Below are 22,500 nucleotides of genomic sequence, written 5' to 3'. Positions count from 1 at the left end.
CCTTGACCAGTATAAATGTGATAAACACATAAAAGAGCCAGGGGAATGGCCAAAGTTTATAAAAAAAAAAAAAAAAAAAAAAAAAAAAAATTAATAACCCACAGACACCCTGATTATATGTATCTTGTTCCGTTTTCTTTGGTTTCAGACTAAATCCCAAATACAGCCAGTATCACAACACTTCAGGTATGCAGCAAAATCACAAAAGACAAAACATCCCAAATAATGCAGATTATTGCATTTTTAAAGTCAATGTTCCAGTCTGCAGGTCTGACATGAGAGTTCCCAGAAAATCAAACAGTATAAACCTGTATATCATCAATCACTTTATTAACAATAGTTCAATTTAGCCTATACAGTAAAAGCACTCCTTTAAAAAAATCAACAACGGTTTGTTAGTTACCTGTGAATCCAGGCCGACACTGGCAGGTGTAGCCGTTGTGTCTGTCCACGCAGGTGCCACTGTTTCGGCATGGACTGGACTGGCACTCGTCCTGTTCCTGGTCACAGTGCTGGCCGACCCAGCCGGCCTCACAGTCACAGTGGTACCTGGAAACAGAGGAATGTCTCAGAAGAACCAGCGGTATGTAGAGATACTTTCAGCTTGACGACATAAACATTCTAAATGGACTACATTTGAAGTCATGAACCACAGTCCAAGCTGTTTGCTAGCAACACAATTCCACCAATGTGTTACATTGGAACAAGGCAACGGTAAATGGCTTCCCTCATGCATGATGCCGTCACCCTTTGGGTCAATTATTGGCAATTATGTTAGCACCTGCTTTTATAGAATAGTGTAGAGTGCAGTATCCATCTGTTTGCTTGTTCATTCGTTACGCATTATATTTCAGACACAAATTATAAAATGTTCAAGGAACATGGGAGAGGGAGAATGATGCACCTTGCTGCTGCCTTGTCTGCATTTACAGAGTTACAGGGATTGGTCCTTAGGAGGGCACTACATTAGCCACGTGTTTGTCTATCTGTTAGTCAGGTATGATATAATTGTACAGGCATGTTTCAAAGCCTTTATTGTGCTAGGCCATGCCCGTTTTGGCATTAGTGGCACCCTCTATTTGCCTTTACCCGACAGTAGTGACAGGGGGAATGAGAATCTTTTAGCAATAGGCCACTCCCATTGCCACACCCCCTTTGAGCCAATCGGCATTCAAACTCGCTCACTTGACCTTCCTGCCAAATGTCAGCCTCCTAGTGTGAAAACTGTGGCCACTAGAGGGTGTGGAAATCTTTGTGGACCGACCTACCAACTCATACAGTAGTCTCCAGATTGAAACGCACACGTTGATGTCACTGCCTCAGACCCACTTTTCAATTGCAAATGCTTCAAGGACAGAACTCACTCAGTCCTTAATGGAACATGCCAACTTTTTGGGAAATTAGCTTATTTGATTAATAGCCAGTTTTTCAAAAAAACACCAGGGCTTTTCAGGTGATGAAATCACTGCGCCCAGGCAGCAGTGGTTCGGCAAAAAAAATTTAATCAGAGTATATATCTGCTTGCTTAGAAAACGAAAAATGACTAATTATTTTTTAAATTTCTCCACGTGGTAAATACACAGGTCACAACATGTTTACAGGAATGTTTTGGAGTTGTATTTGGAGCGTATTTCGTGACTGTTGGAACTAGGCTACACTGGCACACCTACTTCCAGTGAATGACGCTAAGCTAGGCTAATGGAGCGGCTGTTCCCTAAGCCTAATGCATGCACAGAGAAGAAAAGGGTATGTATCTGCTTGTCTAACTCCAGGGTAGATGGCAAATAAGCTAATTTCCCAAAAAGTTGGCGTGTTCCTTTAACCAGCTATACGTTATGCTAATTACGACAGGACAGCTGTTTCAAATGCAAATCGCTGGTGGTGGTCGTTGGTACAAACAACACCCAGTAGTAGAAACACCCAGTGGCGCCGTTCACGTTTCTGCACTGAAAGATGCGTTTTTGGAACTAGAGACTACTGTAGCTATAGAGCTGCTGGTCGCAGTGAATAGAGCTTATAGTATTCTAGACTCGAGAGTGTACCCGCTCTGTTGTTCGATGCACTCCCCGTACACGCAGGGCTGGGGGGCACAGTGGTCCGTCCCGGAGTGACACAGCGGGCCGTGGGTGCCAGGCGGGCAGAGACACTGGAATCCATTCACCTTGTCCAGGCAGGTACCGCCGCTCATACAGGGGTTGGAGTTACACTCGTTTATCTCCACATCACACTTAGTTCCTGGGAGGAAAGAGAACAAGTCAAGAGGAGGGGAACGGTGTAAGATTTCTCAGAACACGGCTCCATCAGTGGGGATTTAGCTAAAAGTGAAAATATTTTCTTTGTTGTTGGTTTTCTTTGCGATCTTAATCCGCACCTGGGATCTATAGCCTGCATGTGTGTTTTGTGTCTGTTTCTATGCCATGACATGGAGAAAGGGTGAGCGTACCTGTGTATCCTGGGTCGCAAACACACTTGTATTCGTTGATACCGTCCTGGCACTCTCCGTTCACACAGGGGTTGTTGGCGCAGTCATCCTCGTTGTTCTCGCAGTTCACTCCTGGGTAGAGAGAGGGGAGTTGGATCATGAATCAAAAGCACGGGGGAATCGAGGATCTGCTGACTTCTGGAAAGACCTCCATTGTGCTTTGAAATTGTATATTTCCGCTGAATATTCCCTGCCACAGCTGTCGTGTGTGTGTGTGTGTGTGTGTGTGTGTGTGTTTGTGTGTGTTTGTGTGTGTGTGTGTGTGTGTGTGTGTGTGTGTGTGTGTGTGTGTGTGTGTGTGTGTGTGTTTAAGGTAAAATTACATGAATAAGTAGTAGAAAAAGGACACATACATGGATATGAACTAAAAATAATAATAATAGATCAAATTTATATAGCGCCTTTCATAGAACCCAAGGTCGCTTTACAATCAGGACAAAAAATAGGGCAAGGAAAGTAAGGGGGGGAGGGGGAAAAGGGGATGAGGGAAAGTAGGGGATAATGGACCTAATTTAATCTAAAACTAACTGATGGGGAAAGCCTTGGTGAAGAGGTGTGTTTTTAGAGCGGATTTGAAGGTATCCAGGGTTGGGGCGTTGCGGATTTGGGGGGGGAGAGAGTTCCAGAGGGTAACTGTTTGATTGATTGATTGATTGATTGATTGATTGAAAACTTTAATTAACATATTGCAGAATGGGTACAGTACAGTACAGCTCAATACACACAATTGTTAAGGGGATGCAGACCAGAGAAAGACTTTCGTCTTGTTTACATCAGGGTCCCCCATTTTCAATTCATAATGACATTTACAGATATACAGATATAAAAATCTAATCTAATCATCTAATCTAAACTAATCATGATATTTATGACATACATGACATACAGCTATGCAGTACTGTTACATTTGTGACATACAAGATATGCAAATATACAGTACTGTTAAGCAGAGATCCTAACAGTAAATATATACATACAAGGGGGAGGGAACTGTACATTAGGAGGGGGTGGGTGGGTGGGAGGGGGGTTCAGACATTTACGGGGGCCAGTTTCGAATTGCAGCCTCCCGTAGGTGCTTTTTGAGAGCGGTTTTGAAGGTGGGTAGGGATTGTACGGCTGTGGGTAGGGCGTTCCGCATTGATGTGGCATAATTGCGAAACGTGTTTAGTCCCTTGTTTGTGCCGAATCTGGGTTGGACATGATTTGTGGAACTCCCTCTGGTGTTGTGGTTGTGGTATTCACTGGCCTTTGGGAAGTATTTTGACATGTACATGGGTACCTTTGTGGTGTAGTGTATCTTGTAGACCAGGCCCATTGCAAGTTGCTGTACTCTGTCGTCTACTCTGAGCCATCCTAGGTTGTCAAAATGGGCAGGGGTGAGGTGGGTTCTAGAAGTAAGGTCAAGCTGTAGTCTGACCAGTTTGTTTTGTGATGTTTGTAATCTTGTGTTTAGTGCCTTTGAGGTGCTTTGGTACCATGAGGTGCAAGCATAGTCGTAGTACCCTTGAATGAGTGCTCCTGTTAGTCTTTTCAGGTATTCTTGTTTACCAGAGAGGAGATCCGGTACAAGACTCTTGTTCTTTGGTTGACTTTTTTTTATTACATTGGATGCCATTTTGTCACAGGAAAGATTTGCCTCTACGATGGAACCAAGGTATGTAATTTCATCTTTCCTTGTGACAATATTGTCACCCACTGTAACAGTGGTTCCGGTTCCAAAAAATAAATACAAATAAAGGTTCCATCTGCCCCCACCAGGGGGAGTGATATACCATGTGTCTAACTGAGCATGTAGAATGAAAACCAGACAAAAAAAATGCTGAACTAAAATCTAATACTATCTATAGATGTACTATGAATAGGATTAGAGAGAACATGTGAGGGGTAAACTACTGGTAGATAAAGGAACAAGACATAGATTAGAAAGTCTATTTAAAAACTAGATACAATTAGGTGCTAAATAGGTTAGCATGTGAGAGTGAGAGACCTACGGCAGATACATGAGAGAGCTAGAGAGTGAGGAGACCCGATAGGGTGACCTAAGTTGACTCCCTTCCGGGTGGGGAGTGAGTCCAGTCCTGACTCCAGTACTAGCTCTCAGAGTACCGATGTACTAGGGTACTAATCCTTAGAGACCAATGTGCTGGGCAGCGCTGGGCCTTATGACTGTTACATAGACACAACCACACACACACACACACACAGACAGACACACACTATAGGGACAGACACACTGCACTACACAGCAGCCATGCAGGAAGCCCTGGTTGTAGGTGGGGGGCTTTCCATTTCATTCAAGCTGATGCCTGTGAAACATTCAGCGGCCAAAAGAATAAGTCATAACTAAAGCTCTCAGGAGGACATGAATGGAGCCTGGGCGTCTTACTAGCAGCGTCTGGGAGACGAATGCACTGGAATGACTCACGGACCTAAACATTTGAAGCCTGTGATTAATCTAAGCTATTTCAAGATACAATCCTTGATTTATTTTTGAAACATTTTGGGTGTATTCATAATATTTACAGTAGGTCATCATAACTCAAAACTAAAATGTTTTACAGATATTACATATGTGACCAAAACTTTTACAGACTTTAAAGTCATGTGCTTTCAGCTGTCACATGCTGTAAGTCCTTGCGTCAAAGGTTCTTCTGACACTAATTTCAGAGTGAAAATGTTTTTCTTCAATCTGGGGGCAACACTGTTTCAACAAAGGAGCGTCATCCTGACATCACGGACTGTGCCTTTAAACGGCAATCATAGACTGTGCCTTTAAACGGGACACTTTTTCGATTTCGACACAGATTCTCTCTATATTTATATAGGTATTTGATTATGGCTGTTTAATGAAGACTATCGAAATGTGACATTGTCTTAGCAGCTATGTTTAGTTATTATATTTAACGTAAAAATCTGTAAATTTTTACAGGCAGTTTCAGACTATCTTCATGTCTGAACTGATTGACTTGGAATGCCTCCAATCAGCAGGCAACACTTTCATTCTATCAATCACCGTGCAGATTGATTAATTGAATGAAAATTGTATTAACAGATTGCAGAATGGGTACAATACAGTACGGCTCAATACACACAATTGTTAAGGGGATGCAGACCAGAGAAAGACGTTTGTCTTGTTTACATCAGGGTCCCCCATTTTCAATTCATCATGAATTTTAAGTAAGGGTGCAACTTGCTCCGTGCAATCCATTCTTTGTGGATTTAGCTTTAAACGGGACACATTTTCGACACAGATTCTCTCTATATTTATATAGGTATTTGATTATGTCTGTTTAATGAAGACTATCGAAATGTGACATTGTCTTAGCAGCTATGTTTAGTTATTATATTTAATATTTACAGGCAGTTTCAGACTATCTTCATTTACTACATTATAAGTCAACTTGGTCCTGATTTTTATTCTTTCAACTCTTCCAGTCCCTTGGGTTTATAACGTCTGAACTGATTGACTTGGAATGCCTCCAATCGGCAGGCTTGCATCATTTGAACTGAGAGGACCAGCACTGTCTGCCAGTCAGGACTCAGGAGTCTATATTGTGACAGTCCAAGAAATATTGCATTCACTAACCTATATTCAGCAAACTTCTGCAAGGTGAAATGTACAAGCCCTGATGTCAGTTGATGTGGAATCACATGACCAGAGTATTCATGGAGGTGGACAACAGAGTCTTTGATTAAGGATAGTTTACTGACAGAATGACATGTTGCAACATGGAGAGACCTAGTTTACAGAGATGGAGGCTGGAGCTATAGCCCACTTCTCTGTAGAATGGTGAGCTAGTGTGTGTGCATGCATGTGTGAATATGGTATGTAGACAGAGAAGGCTATGTGGATGTGAGTGTGTGTGTCTTATGTGGAATATGTGAAGGATATGTGTGTGTCTATGTGGAATATGTGAAGGCTATGTGTGTGTCTATGTGGAATATGTGAAGGCTATGTGTGTGTCTATGTGGAATATGTGAAGGCTATGTGTGTGTCTATGTGGAATATGTGATGTGTGTGTCTATGTGGAATATGTGAAGGCTATGTGTGTGTCTATGTGGAATATGTGAAGGCTATGTGGACGTGTGTGTAAAAGAGAGAGAGAGAGAGAGGGGGGCGGAGCTGAGCGATCATGGAGTAGACGTGTTTTCACATGAGCTCCCTTCTACCGTGCTGAATATACGTTTCTCCCCATTAGTCTTTATTTTATTTTTATTTGTTTTTTATCTGTTTGCTAGGTCGTCGTGTTTAGTATACATTCATCAACTTTTTTCGACTTTCTACGATGGCGGGGGTGGAAACCAGAGCCATGAAAGAGTTAGGCACGACACCGACACCGCCGAGCATGGCCGTACCGTCTCCCGCTGTCGGGGAGTTAAGCGAAGCTGTGCTCTTGGTCATGACCAAGCTACACGCAGAATCTGAGACACGCATCGCTGAAGCACAGAAGAAAGTACACGCAGACTCTGAGGCACGCATCGCTGAAGCACAGAAGCAAGTGCTGGCGGATTTCTGTATCAGCCTCCGTCGTGAGATATCAGAAGAAATACGGCTGGCGGTAGTCCCGCTGACAGAAAAGATGGAGACGATTCACGCTGCCTCATCGGCTAATGCTAACGAACTAGCCATGCTAACGACGGAGGTATCATCACAATGTGAGAAGATGGCGGGTCTTGAATCCGCCCTGCTGGCTAGGCAGGCTGAAGTCAACAAACTACAGTCGGCGATGGAGGAGATGCAGTCCCGGGATAGACGCCACAACGTCAGGATTGTTGGAGTACCGGAGACCAGCGGTGAAGGCCGTCTCTCTGAGACCATGCCCGAACTGCTGCAGAAGATACTAGGGACGGACGTCCTCCCCTCGCCTCCTATCTGTGAGTCGGCTTACAGAGCGGGCAGGTTTTCTCCCGGCGTGAACAAAGAACCGAGGCCCATCATAGTCAAGCTGAACAGACTCCAACAGAGAGAAATCATCATGCGGTCGGCTCGTACCAGAAGGGGTACTCTGAGGTTTGGCGATCACAAAGTGGCCATTTTCGAGGACTTTACACCGGAGGTTCAAGCTCAGAGAGCCGAGTACAAGGTGGTCCTGACTAAGCTATGGAGACTAGGCCTGAGGCCCACGTTATTCGCTCCCGCGAAACTATCTGTGTTGGAGAAGGTCGGTGGTCAGCGTTTGTTTTGGTCGTTGGCTAAAGCGAAGGAATATCTCGCGAAGACACCCGAGTCTGTTGCTTGATATCTATGGAGGGTGAGTGACTTGGCGGTTTGGGCCTATATACATTGATTAGGTCGACTATTCACAAACACTTGCTGTCATGCCCAGACATGCTAACTGTCCTCTGCCCATCCAACTAGCGGGGCTTCCCAATGACTTCTGTTACTTGCTAAAGCTGACCTCATGGTCGTACTTGTGTATCGCCTCTTTGGAAGCTAACGAGCTAGCTGAACAATGTACATAGTAGGCTAACGTGCTATCCGGATTCGTCACTAGCTTACGCGCTAGCCTCGGGCTAGCCAGCGGGCTTCGACTATGGTCTGCGCTGAGACATTCGTTAATGGTTACGTATTTTGGTTGCTGTTGCTGTTCAAAGGGACATTGGTTTGCACAGTTCAAGAGTGACCGAGTCCCTAACTAACTTCTGGTATGCTTTTTATTTTTATATCCAGGTTGTTTTGAGCTTTGGTGATCCAAAGTAGATACCAAGGTCGGTTGAATATGCATAAACAATATTTGATAACAGGTTGGGTCGGGTATGGCTTGCACTTAATGGCTATATGGTTATATGGCTTGCACTCGAGCCATTACCCTCTCTTCCTTTCTTTTTTCTTTCCTACTGTCGCTGTTTTTATGTCATCTATATGCGCGATTTAAATGTGATCCGGTTCTACCTTGGACTAACTACTGACAAGCCTTAATTTTGTTTTGAATTTTCCGTGAGGCACTTATGCTATAACGTTGATACATTAATATGCAGACTCCAGGGTAGATGGTTACAGGTTGATGCTGAGTAATTATATAATAATTAGTGTCGCTGTTTTAAGGGCAATTGAATGAGCAATTAACCTGTGACCCGAACCTGCCTTGGACTATCGGCTGGGATGCTTTAATTTAATTTTGTATTGAATTTTCCTATATGTTTTAATGGCATTTGAATGAGCAATTTAAATGTGATTCGATCCTATCTTGGACTAACTGCTCCGACCGATATCTTTATTGAAACAATGTATGATGACAGGTGGTGTCAGGTGTTGCCTATTACCATCCCCGGATTGATTAATGAATGATTGTGTTTAATTCTAATCTTACATAGGTTGGGTCATTTCAGCCGTTGTGCCTGATCAGAGGGACGGCTAAAGGGGTGCACTTTGACCATAACCCCTTTTTTTTTCCCTTCCTCCTTTTTTTTGTCATTGTTTAATTGACACTGTTCACACAATTTTGCACAATTAACCTGTGACCCGAACCTGCCTTAGACTATCGGCTGGGATGCTCTAATTTAATTTTGTATTGAATTTTCCTATACCTTTTTGGGCTATAACAATGTGATGTTGAAGCGCAGATCCCGAAATAGAGGGCTGCAGGTTGATGCGGAGTTATTATTTAATGATGGCTATTTTTACCATTATGGTTTTCTCATGTTGGGGCCAGGGCTCAGGTGGTTTTCGACCGATATCTTTATTGAATTTTATTTTATTATTATTTGTGTTTATTGGACTAGTGGGGGTTTACTCAGGGGTTTATCTAGAGGGGGGTGGGAGTGGGAAGCGTCTTATTGATCCATGTCTCTAGTGGGAAGTGATAGGAAGATGACCATCCTCAGTGGGTGGGGCATAGGGTGGGGATTGGAGAGTGGGTATAGAGGAACTTATAGTAGGACGGGTGGGTTAGGGTTTAGAGTAGAAGGAGGGGGGGTTGTAGCTGGGGTGGTATTTTTATGTGTTCTATGTACTGTTGTCTTATATATGTGTAAGTGTTCCTCCTCTGAACTCCTGGGATTGACCGTCCGGGCCCGCCGGGATCGGCACCTCTGTACTCAGCCTGGCTGCACGGGTATGTTCTCTACGCACTTATACAAGCTCGACCATGGCTAAATTGAATATTTTAATTTGGAACGCAGGAGGGCTTAACGCCCCACACAAGCGTGCCAGTGTCCTTTGGCTATTGAAGAGGAGAAATATTGACCTTGCTCTCCTTAGTGAGACGCATTTAATGGTAGGTGACGTGTCAAGACTGGCAAATCGGCAATATCACGTTATCTCCGCATCCTCAGCCGATGATAAGACGAAAGGAGTAGTCATAGTTACAAGACGTAACCTTGATATCAAAATCTTGGATGTATGGTCGGACACGGAGGGAAGGATTACTATAGCAAAAGTTGAATTTTTGCATAGGAAGATGGCTATAATAGCATTGTATGCTCCTAACACATTTGATTCAGCGTTCTATAATACAATCACGAAGAATATGTTGGAACTTAATGGATACGCTCTCATTGTGGGTGGCGATTTTAATGCGTGCTGGGATGCGGAGATGGATAGGTCTGGGCCCTCTGAAACGAGCGACCAGAAACGGGCCTCTAAGGCCCTCAGGATGTGGGCCAAAGACACGGGGCTCTCAGACCTCTGGCGCTTATGCAACCCCACCCTCAGAGATTACTCTCACCTGTCAGCCAGACACAAAAGCTTCTCTCGAATTGACTATGCATTCGCGTCCCCTAATATGTTTGATAGTTTCGATGTCTCATTGGTTCCCTTGGCTCTCTCAGACCACAAGGGGATTTTCCTTACGGCAACCTTTGGCAGGCTCTCCGCAAGAGCTCCCAGATGGCGTTTTAATTCGACCTTGCTAAAGAACGATGACTTCTGTTCTGAGTTCAGGAGTAAACTAGCTGAATTTTTGCAGATCAACGTTGGCACAGTAGAAGACCCTAGGGTCCTGTGGAACGCATTGAAAGGATTCATCAGGGGTCATGTCACACTATTTGCCTCCAATTTGCGAAAATCCCGGTCAAAAAAGCTAGAAGGACTGGAATCATTATATGCGGACCTATACGCATCCTTGCAAACTGACTATAATGAACGACTAAACACACAACGTAAGATAGTCAAAAAAGAAATAAACTCCATACTTAAACAACAGTCTGAGTTTTTGATACACAGGACAAGACAAAATTACTATTTTCACGGCTCCAGACCTAGCCATCTATTGGCAATGAAAATACGATCAAATGATCATTTCTCAGATATCCCCTCGATTAGGACGAGCCAGGGTGCAGTCACTACTGATTCGAAAAAGATCAATGACACTTTTAAAGAGTTTTACTCACAGTTATATAGCTCAGAGGGTAATCTGGATGACTCTAGATTTGAATCGTTCATTGGCGGGCTTGAGATACCCCACATTTCTGAGGAAGAGGCCAAGGAACTGGGGAGACCGATTACTCTCGCAGAATTGAGGGAGACTATTGTTGAAATGCAGAGGGGTAAGGCGCCAGGCTGGGATGGTATTCCACCCGAAGTGTATTTAGCTTTCTGGGACCAACTGGGTCCATTGATGCTCGATATGATCAATTACGCTATCGAACAAGGGGAGTTCTCAAGAGATGTCAATATGGCGTTGATTTCTTTACTTCTCAAAAAGGACAAAGATCCCAATGATTGTGGTAGCTATAGACCCTTGAGTCTTCTCGGGGCCGATTTAAAGGTGTTTGCCAAGGTGCTGGCCCGTCGCCTGCAGAGATTTATGTCTGTATTGGTACACTGCGATCAAACTGGTTTTATCCCGGGGCGTCTGGCTGCAGATAATCTTAGGAGGCTGTTGCATGTAATCGATAACAGTAAAGACAATACAACTCCATCCACAGTTCTGTCTTTGGATGCCATGAAGGCGTTTGACAGACTTGAGTGGTCATATCTGTGGAAGGTACTTGAGGTCATGGGTCTTGGAAAGAGTTTTATTCATATGATTAAAGTCCTGTATGCCTCGCCGTCTGCGATGATACTGACAGGCAAAAACTGTTCCACACTCTTTCCAGTCTCCAGATCTTCTAGACAGGGTTGCCCTCTGAGCCCGGGACTGTTCGCGCTTTCCCTCGAACCTTTGGCCCAATTTATTAGGCAATCGGAGGACATCGTCCCCATAATGGTCAACAATACTCCACACAAAATTGCTCTCTATGCGGATGACCTGCTGATTTTCATGGACGACCCCTCCCGATCGGCCACAAAATTATTGAGGATAATCGACGACTTTGGTAAATTGTCAGGTTTTAAGATTAACTGGAACAAATCAGCCTGCCTACCTCTTAATGAACTGGCCAAGGCGGTACGACTACCAGCTGATATCCCCATAGTAGAACATTTCAAATACCTGGGCATAGAGATATTCCCCACGCTGAACCAAACTACTAAGTACAACTTCACGGGTACTTATGATAAAATACGCCAGGATCTAGACAGGTGGTCGTCCCTTCCTAACTCCTTACAAGCCCGGGCTTCCATAATCAAAATGAACATCCTGCCTAGGATAAATTTTATTAGCTCAATGCTCCCCCTGCCCCCTCCAATAGACCACTGGCGCAAGGTACAATCGATGGTATCTAAGTTTGTCTGGAATAACAAACGCCCGAGAATCAAAAGGGCTACTACTCAACGTAGGAAACAAGATGGGGGCCTCGCAATCCCTGATTTTAAACTGTATTTCTGGTCCTTTTCACTGAGACCTTTGATGTGCTGGCTAGACCCTGTAGAGGCTGTGTCGTGGCGCTCCTTAGAAGCGGCGGCGGTGTCTCCGCTAAGATTACAGGATGTAGTGTACTCCACTGTCTCTATTGCGAAATGCCGGCTGAGGTATGGACCGATCATAACTCACGTGATCCAAACGTGGCGTAATGTACAGAGGTCGTGTGGGGTTAAATGCCCTTGGCACCTGGACTCTCCAATTTTTAATAACCAGCAATTACTTGTTGGACACAAGCCGGTTAATATTCCTCAATGGCAAAGGAGGGGAGTGCATACTCTGGAGGATATTTATGATAAGAACGGCCTCCGTGCGTTTCAGGACTTAAGAGAATTTTATGATCTACCCGGCGAGTCCTTCTTTCTTTACCTTCAACTAAGGTCAGCACTGAGGGCGCATGGCGTACCGTGGGCTCAAGCCTTGCACCCACACCCCTTCCTCAGGCTCATAGTGGACAGGACGACATCCAGAGGGTTTGTCTCCGATTTTTATACGCTCTTAATTCAATCCACGTATAAAAATTTATCATTGGATACAATCTGGCGTGTGGATATACCGGAGTTGGACCCCGAGTTTGACTGGGATGATGTTTGGGCAAATGTGGCATTATCTTCCCGCAACCCCAATCACCAGCAAATTAATTTTAATTATATTCATAGGACCTATCTTACACCTAGGAAGCTATTTGCTATGGGACTGATAACCGACTCTCGGTGCACTTTGTGCTCTCAAAAGGCCACTGGCACTTATATGCATATGTATTGGGATTGCCCACCAGTGGCCCGCTTCTGGAGGTCAATAACGGACAAACTTTCAGATCTGTGTGGCTTAACTATCCCATTCACAGCTGTTACGCTACTCCTGAACGATATAACGACACTACCCGCGTCCGTACAACTGAAAAGGGTTGTCCTAGCGGGCGTCACAGCAGCGAAGAAGCTAATAGCAATGAGATGGAAGGAGCCTGAGAAGCTTACAATGATTAACTGGTCCCTAACTCTATTGGATGTGATTTATCTTGAGATATCCACGGCCCGGGTGATCGGGGTAGGGCAGGCTGGAATTGACCTGTGGTTCGCAGCAGCTGAGAAGGTAAAGACCGCAGTGTGCGGCTGAGCGGGGTTGGGGCGCTTGATCGGGGGGGTCCGGCGGTCTCTGGGGAGGGGGAGGAGGAAATGTCTTGTCTGTCTTGGTTTTTGTCTTGTCCTTCTTAACTTTGACTGGGGGGATTTTAGGGGGGGTTGGTATTTAGCTATTCTGCGCTATATGTCAACTCACATGCCATCTCCCCAAGAGACTAATATTGACAGACTGATTGACCTGTCAACCAACTTGGAGGAAGAATTTCTTTCTTCTTACACTTTACCTTCTGCAAGTTTGGCAGTCTTGAACATGTGTAAGGGACCTAGGCTATCTACAGTAAATCTGCGGCAACACTCTCATAAACAATCTTTTAAGTCACTCCACTTTGTAAAGGTGGGGAAAGGTTGCCATGTTTTGAAGACCCTTTTTGTTATTGAAGTAGCCATCTATATTTGATAGGTTGGACGCTGTTTCTTTTTCTTTTTGTCTTTATAATTTATTATTCTGTATTATTATTGTTTGTTATTCTCCTGTGAAAGTTATGTTTTTTGTTACTGTGGTTATTGTGTTGTCCTGTTTCATGTAATTAATAATAAAAAAAAATTTGATCAAAAAAAAAAAGAGAGAGAGAGAGAGAGAGAGAGAGAGAGAGAGAGAGAGAGAGAGAGAGAGAGAGAGAGAGAGAGAGAGAGAGAGAGAGAGAGAGAGAGAGAGAGAGAGAAAAGTGTGCGTTGGTCAATTTCGTCATCGCTGATAGAACAGCAGCTCACCAGTGGTTCCTTGCAGGCAGTTGCACTGGTAGGCGTTGACCAGGTCGATGCAGCGTCCTCGGTTCTGGCAGGGGTTGCTGTGGCACTCCTGCACCTGGACGTTGCAGATGGACCCTGTGTACCCCGGGTGGCACTCGCAGGAGTAGGTGGCGATGACGTCTTTACACACACCATGGTGGCACGGTTCAGGCACACAGTCGTTGATGTTCTCTTCACACAAAGGACCTGTGAAGCCTGGGGGAGGAAGGTGTGTGTGGGGGGGTGGGGGCGGGACATAGACAACAAAGATATCATTTAGAAGATAGCGTCTCATCTTCCGCTTCTCAATGCAGAATGTTTAAATAGGTTTGTGCTGTCACAGATTATGTAGGACAGAGACAGGAACACATCGTAGTCTTTTTAAAACAGATTATGTAGGACAGAGACAGGAACACATCGTAGTCTTTTTAAAACAGATTATGTAGGACAGAGACAGGAACACATCGTAGTCTTTTTAAAACAGATTATGTAGGACAGAGACAGGAACACATCGTAGTCTTTTTAAAACAGATTATGTAGGACAGAGACAGGAACATATCGTAGTCTTTTTAAGACAGATTATGTAGGACAGAGACAGGAACACATCGTAGTCTTTTTAAAACAGATTATGTAGGACAGAGACAGGAACACATCGTAGTCTTTTTAAGACAGTTTGCTTTCATACCTTCTGCACATTCACACTCGTATGTGTTGGGCCGGTCGATACATTTGGCTCCATTCAGACAGGGTGTACTGGAACACTCATCAATGTCAATCTGGCACATCTCACCACTGAAGCCTAAAAACATTTAATAAATACATAAATAAATACATAGATAAGCATTCACGTAAGCATTTAACTAAGGAGGCCAGGCAAAGTGGCATTTGTGTATTGAATCACTGCAACTTTAGAAAAGCCAACTTTTGTTTTGTGCCTTTATAAGTGCTACATCATAATTGAAACATGACTGGATTAACATGAATATGTGTGTGTGTGTGTGTGTGTGTGTGTGTGTGTGTGTGTGTGTGTGTGTGTGTGTGTGTGTGAGTCTGTGAGAGAGAGATAATCAATGTGTGTGTGTCTGTGTGTGTGTGTGTGTGTGTGTGTGTGTGTGTGTGTGTGTGTGTGTGTGTGTGTGTGTGTGTGTGTGTGTGTGTGTGTGTGTGTGTGTACTAACCTGCGGGGCAGTCGCAGACGAAGCGGCTGACCTTGTCCAGACACCTGCCCTGGTTTAAACAGGGGGAGCTCAGACACTCGTCCACCTCCATCTCACAGTGTGTCCCATCGAATCCTGCACGCATGTAAGAAGTTCTCATGAGGTAAGTGTATTTAGGTGTGTGTGTGTGTTCAAGTTCAAGTTTCAAGTTTCTTTAATATTTGTCATACAGAAGTACAGAATACTTTTATACAAAATGCTTCTTACTGTTAAATGTACTGTGTGTGTGTGTGTGTGTGTGTGTGTGTACTAGGGCTGTCACATTATTTTCTAATTTCGAATTTACCGTACATAAAAGGTTAAAACACGAGATTCGAACTTGAAGGGAGAAATTCGATTTTCTTTATTTTTAGATATTTCTTTTTATAATATTATTATTTAAAAAAACTGTCAGGTCATATAGGTGAGACTGTGCTTAAAAGAATGATACCAAACATACCATGGAAAAAAAAGTAGCCAAAACTTAGAAAATAGCTTAGACCTTTTTTTAGGTTTAGTTTCTTTTAAAATTTTTTTTACTGAAATTCGAATTCGAACTTGTCTACAATTCTGCAACGAATTTTTTATTCAATTTTTTTGTTGTGATAGCCCTAGTGTGTACATGCGCGTGTGCGTGTACATGTGTGTGTACATATACCACTGGAGGACCAAGCAGTTAGCAAGGTATCATTCAGTATCATTTTACACCCTTGAAACAGATACTGTGTCATTGCGATATCTGTCTAATTCTGCTGAATGCTCCAACCTGATTGTCAATTCAGCGCATATATATAACTGAACATCTCTGAATATATGACTGCATTTATAGTGTCTTTAGCTTGTCTGTTTGCAAATTATGTGGACAATCATGACATTTTTTATTTAAGTGTGTGAGTGTGTACCTGGCATGCAGATGCAGGAGTAGTCTCCGATGCGATCCAGACAGGTGCCGTCGTTCTGGCAGGGACTGGAGGAGCACTCGTTGACGTCTGACTCACAGCGCGGCCCGGCGTACCCTCGCACACAGTTACAGGTGAACGACCCGTCCGTGTTCACACACTGACCACCGTGCTCACACGGGTTAGTGCCTGGACGACCAAGAGGGAGGAAGAGGGTTAGAATACAAGACAACAGAACGAAAGAACATAGAGCAGAATAGAATAGAGCATAACAGAATGGAATGAAATAGAGCAGGATAGAACAACACATAATGGAACAGAACGGAATAGAACCGAGAGAACAGAACAGAACGAATGAAGTAGAGTAGAGTAGAGCACAACCCGGGGGAACACCAGTGTATAGGAGTAACAATGTATTACATTGGTATGAAGCTGAAAGGATCATAGGAGACAGAAAGCGAGCGTTCTCCCTCACCGATGCTGCACTCGTCCCTGTCGATGTTGCAGGTGGCGCCAACGTAGCCGGCCGGACAGTTACAGTTGAACATGCCATTGATGGGGTTGGTGTCACACTGGGAGCCCTCCCTGCAGGGGTTGCTGATGCAGGCATCGTCTATGTGGCACAGCAGGCCTGGCAGGGGCACAGCACAGGGAGAGGGGGTGAGGGAGAGGTGCTTTGTAAAGAAACTCAAAGTGTTAAGAGCGATGCACTGCTCTGTTGTATGTTAGAACTTTGTAAAGAAACTCAAAGTATTAAGAGCGATGCACTGCTCTGTTGTATGTTAGAACTTTGTAAAGAAACTCAAAGTATTAAGAGCGATGCACTGCTCTGTTGTATGTTAGAACTTTGTAAAGAAACTCAAAGTGTTAAGAGCGAATGAGTGAATGAATGAATGAATGATGTAACAGATTGCAGAATGGGTACAATACAGTACGGCTCAATACACACATGCACTGCTCTGTTGTATGTTAGAACTTTGTAAAGAAACTCAAAGTATTAAGAGCGATGCACTGCTCTGTTATTCTATTAAGTGTTATTGCATATTTTTATTGAACTATTTCATCACACTTTTTACTCTGTCTGTTCTATTTTATTATTTTTAGTATTGCCTATTTTTAAACTGAATCAAACCGCACTTTTTTACTGTCTATTTTATTTTATTATTTTTATTACTGAATGAAACCGTAAACAGAGATGCCTATTTGGGACGCTAGATCCTAATGTGAAAAACTGTGATTTACCTTACCTACCTCTCTATCTTTTTTATGCTCGCTTATGCCTGTATTTTGTACTGCTGTGAAGCACTTTGAACTGCAATTTCTGTATGAAAAGTGCTATACAAATAAAGTTATTATTATTATTACACCTAGACAGGGTTCAACCAACCGCCCTGTTGAATTGTTGGAAATGGTCCAATTGTAGAATTGACCGATCTCAAGCTTCGCCCCTCTTTTCTTGACCCTCCAATCAGGAACTGTTTCTTTCCCCAGGTCAAACTGCTTTCAAGCTAAGAGAGGGCGGAGCTTGAGATTGTTGATCAAATTCCTTGACTTTTCCGTGAGTATTCCATGACAGATGGTGCCATTTCCATTACCTATATTTGTCAATGTCTATGTTCAATCGATAGTTGAATGGTTGATTTGAATATCTGTCTCAGGTTTTAAATTGGCATAACAGGGCCATAATAACCCCATGTTATTTGGGTTATTATTCCTTCAAAGGTAAGAGTCATTTGATCAGGTGAAATTAAATTAGGCACAAATCACTATGACAATTCCAAAAACGATTTTCTATAACCTTTCCAAAGATTTGATCAAATCCCATTACTTTTCCAGGTTTCCCATGACTGTCTGTAGGAACAGAAATACTCACTCTCCCGTCAAATTCACAAAATGCTAAAATATGTTTGCTGAAACATTAAGCCTAGTTTGAGAGTTAATGCCTGTCCCTTTGTTGGTTGATTCCTGGACTAGGATTTATCCATATCTTTGAATCAAGTGTGTTTAGTCAAAGGTAGCGATCAAGCTTTTTTTGCCCCCAATCCAGATCCAAGTAATTTAATATTGAGTATTTGTCAATACAGAGTCCCGATCCCATATGTCCTAGATAATACAGCTGTACATTTGAATCCAATGTAATCCAAATAATATAATTATAATAATAAAATAAATTAAAAGAAAATCTGTTTTATTCTAACATTCTGTGTCTTCCACATTATTTCTTTCTGGATTAATATTTTAAAACACATTTTACATGTTTTTACCACCCAAAAGGGATTTGGGCTTAATGTGGTCACTGCAGGTAGGCATAAGCCTATCTTGAGTTCAGTCATTTTATATATAATTATAACAGTAGCAGCTACAACCATGTGAACGTGCCAAGGTGTGTTCCTGCCGCCCAAAGTGAAGTTGTGTCTGTCTCTCGCTCTGTTCGCCTGTTTGATTTGGCTTAATATAGCTGATAATACTGATCAGTTAAAACATGCCGTGATTGGCCCTGATACCCATCTCTGAGATCTAATCAAAGGACATCAATAGCTGAATATACTGTTTCCTTGGAATTAAAACACACACATCCTGGTTAAACCAAATCTGAGAAACCATTCAGTATATTGCAAGTAATTTACGACCTGTCTGTCTCTCGCTCTGTTCGCCTGTTTGATTTGGCTTAATATAGATGATACCGATCAGTTAAAACATGCCGTGATTGGCCCCGATCTTTGAGATCTACTCAAAGGACATCAATAGCTTAATATACTGTTTCCTTGGAATTAAAACACACACTAAATCTGAGAAACCATTCAGTATATTGCAAGTGATTTACGACCCATGCTATGAAGAAATGGTCATGACTAACTTCCTCTGCTTTTCCCTCAAGCATTTGATGCTACACTATACAGCGTTGTAGGCAATATTCAATTCTGGGTGGACTTGTTCAACAGACTACATGGATATTCAATACTGTGCTAACTAACCTTACTGTACCTACATTGTAGCACTCGACACTTTGATGAACATTGTTACTCAGCTGATAAGAGTTGTACCCTTCCTGATGACTTGTCGTACAAAACTTGTAAGTCGCTTTGGATAAAAGCGTCAGCTAAATGACTAAATGTAAAACATTTTAATGTGCAAAAGCCTTGTGTACAAACAAAGTGATGAGAGTGATCGATACAAACCTGTCTCTACGTATTTCTGTCTTGTGTAATGGAACAAAAGTCTGGATCTGAGAGAACGCCATCTCAGTGTCTGTTCATCTGCTCACCTGTCTTTCCGTAGGGGCAGAAGCAGACGAAGGAGGCCACGCGGTCGATGCAGGTGGACCCCGGGCTGCAGGCGGCCGTGGCGCAGTCGTCGATGTTCTCCGAGCAGTCGGGGCCGCTCCACCCGTTCACGCACACGCACACATAGCTGCCAATCAGGTTGCTGCACGTGCCTCCGTTCTGACAGGTGTTGGGCTGGAGGCGACACTCATCCACATCCTCTGTGCAGTGCTGACCTGGGGGGCGGAGGAGGAGGAGATGGAGTGATAAGAGGACTGGGAGAGGTACATGCTTTAAGACCTGGGGGGGGGGGGGGGGGGGCGGAGGAGGAGGAGATGAGAGGAGGGAGGGGTACATGCTTTAAGACCTGGGGGGCAGAGGAGGAGATGGAGTGATAAGAGGAGGGAGTGGTACATGCTTTAAGGCATCGTTTACATCTAAGGCATTCAAGGCATCTAAGGCATTTGCACACCTTTAAAGGCCATTACTGGGAAATTACCACCTTATAGTGGTGGTATATGGTGGTATATGCTGCTGCTGCCCCCTCCCTCTGGAATGCCCTCCCCAGCCATATCCGTGATGCAAACACCCTGACATCTTTTAAATCAGCCCTCAAAACCCACCTTTTCAATCTTGCTTTTGACCTCTAATTCTGTCGGTTTTATTTTATTTTGTCATGTATTATTTTTGTTCTGTTTTGTTCAGTTTTTTTGTTTTGCCATAGTTTGTCTCTCCTGCCCATGTGAAGCGTCTTTGAGCACCTGGAAAAGCGCTATATAAAATAGATGTATTATTATTATTATTATTATTATTATAGTGTTGCTAGATTATAACTATGGGCCGTATCTAACACGCTAAAATTACTGGCTGATGCTTGAGGTCCCCCAGAGTGCAGACTGAGCTTGGAGAGTCAGCCTTTCGTTTTAATGCATCGGCTTCTTGGTATGATCTTCCAACTCACGCTAAAAATCAATACCCCACTATCCCATGGACAGTTTAAAAACACGTTTATAATTCTCCATGTTTCAGTCTGTGACTGTTTTGTTTGTTATTTTCTTATTTTCTTTGTTTCTGTGTTTCTGTCCTATTTATTCAATGTCTAATTTGTCTAAGTTGATTTGTCTCTTGTCTCTATGAATGTTTCATATTTGTATGTGTGTATATCTGTGAGGACCCCAGGAAGAATAGTCAACACGTTGATGATGACTAATGGGGATCTAGCCCCTTTCGTGACTGCGATGCAAGCCAGGGGCTCGAATACGCAGTCACTTATTCGACCGTAGTAGCCAGGTTAATGTGCACCATCAAGCACTGCTTAAAAGCGAGCGGTGGGTCCAAAATATATCAGATATAAATTTCAAAGGTACCCACCGTTGCATTAGGGTTTCACACACGATTCCCACCCCTACACGCGCGGCGGGGTTTGAAAGCTCGGCGTTGCTAATAAACATTTTAAAGAATTTTTATAAACTGGTCAACACTGCTCAAAACGGCTGTATTTCCGTATTTGGCTGCCTGGTGCGCCTGCGCTGTGATCACATCATGCACCCAACGCCGGAAATAATGCAGTGTTGACCAGTTTATAAAAATTCTTTAAAATGTTTATTAGCAACGCCGAGCTTTCAAACCCTGCCGCGCGTGTAGTGGTGGGAATCGTGTGTGAAACCCTAATGCAACGGTGGGTACCTTTGAAATTTATATCTGATATATTTTGGACCCACCGCTCGCTTTTAAGCAGTGCTTGATGGTGCACATTAACCTGGCTACTACGGTCGAATAAGTGACTGCGTATTCGAGCCCCTGGCTTGCATCGCAGTCACAAAAGGGGCTAATGGGGATCATAATAAACATAAATATAAACATATCTTTATTTTGTGATTTTATTGGTTTTTAAACACGCCTGTAAATATCGGCGTTGTTGTGAATGAGAGAAACCTCAACTTCCTTCTTTGAGGATAAATAAAGGGTTGAATGAATGAAGGAATATGACATACGTGGATACTTAATACACCTGCTATTATTCCACTCTCAAAACACAGACACGGAGGCACCAAGTGCAAAGAAAAACAACTCAGAGAGAAAACGCTGAGTTAGAAACAGACACGCACAAAAACTAAGCGAGCGGGAGACACACCCACACACATACAGTAATGGGCCTCATTTGTCAGTAATGCTGTATGGTTGACACATTGGAGGACAATGACACACTGAAGCTAAACCTATTCAAAACGCAGCATGTAAAAACGTGACATGCATATCGAACATTTCTTCAGAAATTCTTCGACCAAGAATCACTATACTAATCATTTGCAGGTGAAATGTGTTTAAAATGGCATTTAACACCCTATTAGTGTTAGTAAATATTATTTGTATCCAGGGTTTTTGGAAGTGAACCACCTACATGTTTTTTTCTGACCGTCTGGATGAACATGGGGAATAATTTACGCTCCATGTATTTTACGTATTTTCCTTGAAAGCTCATTTGAATGAATTCCAGTCAGGTCATTCCCTCGCTCAGGGCTGCTGTGTGGGTTCCAAAGGCCTCATAAAGGTTGTTGTGTGATCTGAGATTGTCTTCATTCTCATGTAATGAAATCCACCCCAGTGGTAACGTTTCTCAACAGTCCAGACAAACCTCTGGTGCACAGCTTGATAAATGAAGCCCACGTGAGATGAGTAAAGTCACACACACGCACACACAAACATGCTTCTTCTTTACCAGTCCATTCTGGAGGGCATTGACAGTTGTAGGTATTGACTCCATCCATACAGGTGCCTCCATTGGCACACTGATGTCCAGGACAGTCATCGATGTTGTTCTCACAGTTAGTCCCATTGAAACCTGACACACAAGGGGAATAATGAATGAATCACTTAACTAATGACATGTATATATATTTGTTCTGTTAGCGAGAGCCATCATCAAAAGGATAATTATTAGTGCCAGGGGCTGGACAAACTGAATGCTTAAGTACTGTATACAGTAGCTACATCTGTGTACAGTGTAGCTAGTCTGTCTATTATAGGATCCTACTGTTTGCACCTC

At 43.2% G+C, this 22,500-nt stretch overlaps 1 protein-coding gene across 1 annotated transcript in view; it reads right to left on the bottom strand.

Moving 5' to 3' along the window:
• The window catches only part of notch2 (notch receptor 2), a gene marked incomplete at its 5' end in the record, with an annotated part of 58,143 nt that overhangs the window by 34,145 nt on the left and 1,498 nt on the right, over nt 1–22,500 (bottom strand). The window contains 10 exons of the mRNA XM_084308427.1: nt 404–549; nt 2,043–2,235; nt 2,444–2,554; nt 14,079–14,312; nt 14,782–14,895; nt 15,275–15,388; nt 16,195–16,380; nt 16,667–16,822; nt 19,457–19,690; nt 22,174–22,296. Of these exons, the coding sequence (XP_084164553.1) occupies nt 404–549; nt 2,043–2,235; nt 2,444–2,554; nt 14,079–14,312; nt 14,782–14,895; nt 15,275–15,388; nt 16,195–16,380; nt 16,667–16,822; nt 19,457–19,690; nt 22,174–22,296 (1,611 nt within the window). The remainder of the gene's footprint in view (nt 1–403; nt 550–2,042; nt 2,236–2,443; nt 2,555–14,078; nt 14,313–14,781; nt 14,896–15,274; nt 15,389–16,194; nt 16,381–16,666; nt 16,823–19,456; nt 19,691–22,173; nt 22,297–22,500) is intronic.

This window comes from Notolepis coatsorum, assembly GCF_963971535.1.
Source record: "Notolepis coatsorum genome assembly, chromosome: 2".
NCBI lineage: Eukaryota > Metazoa > Chordata > Actinopteri > Aulopiformes > Paralepididae > Notolepis > Notolepis coatsorum.
Note: the sequence above shows the minus strand (reverse complement) of the source record. Positions and strands in the feature narration are given on the sequence as shown.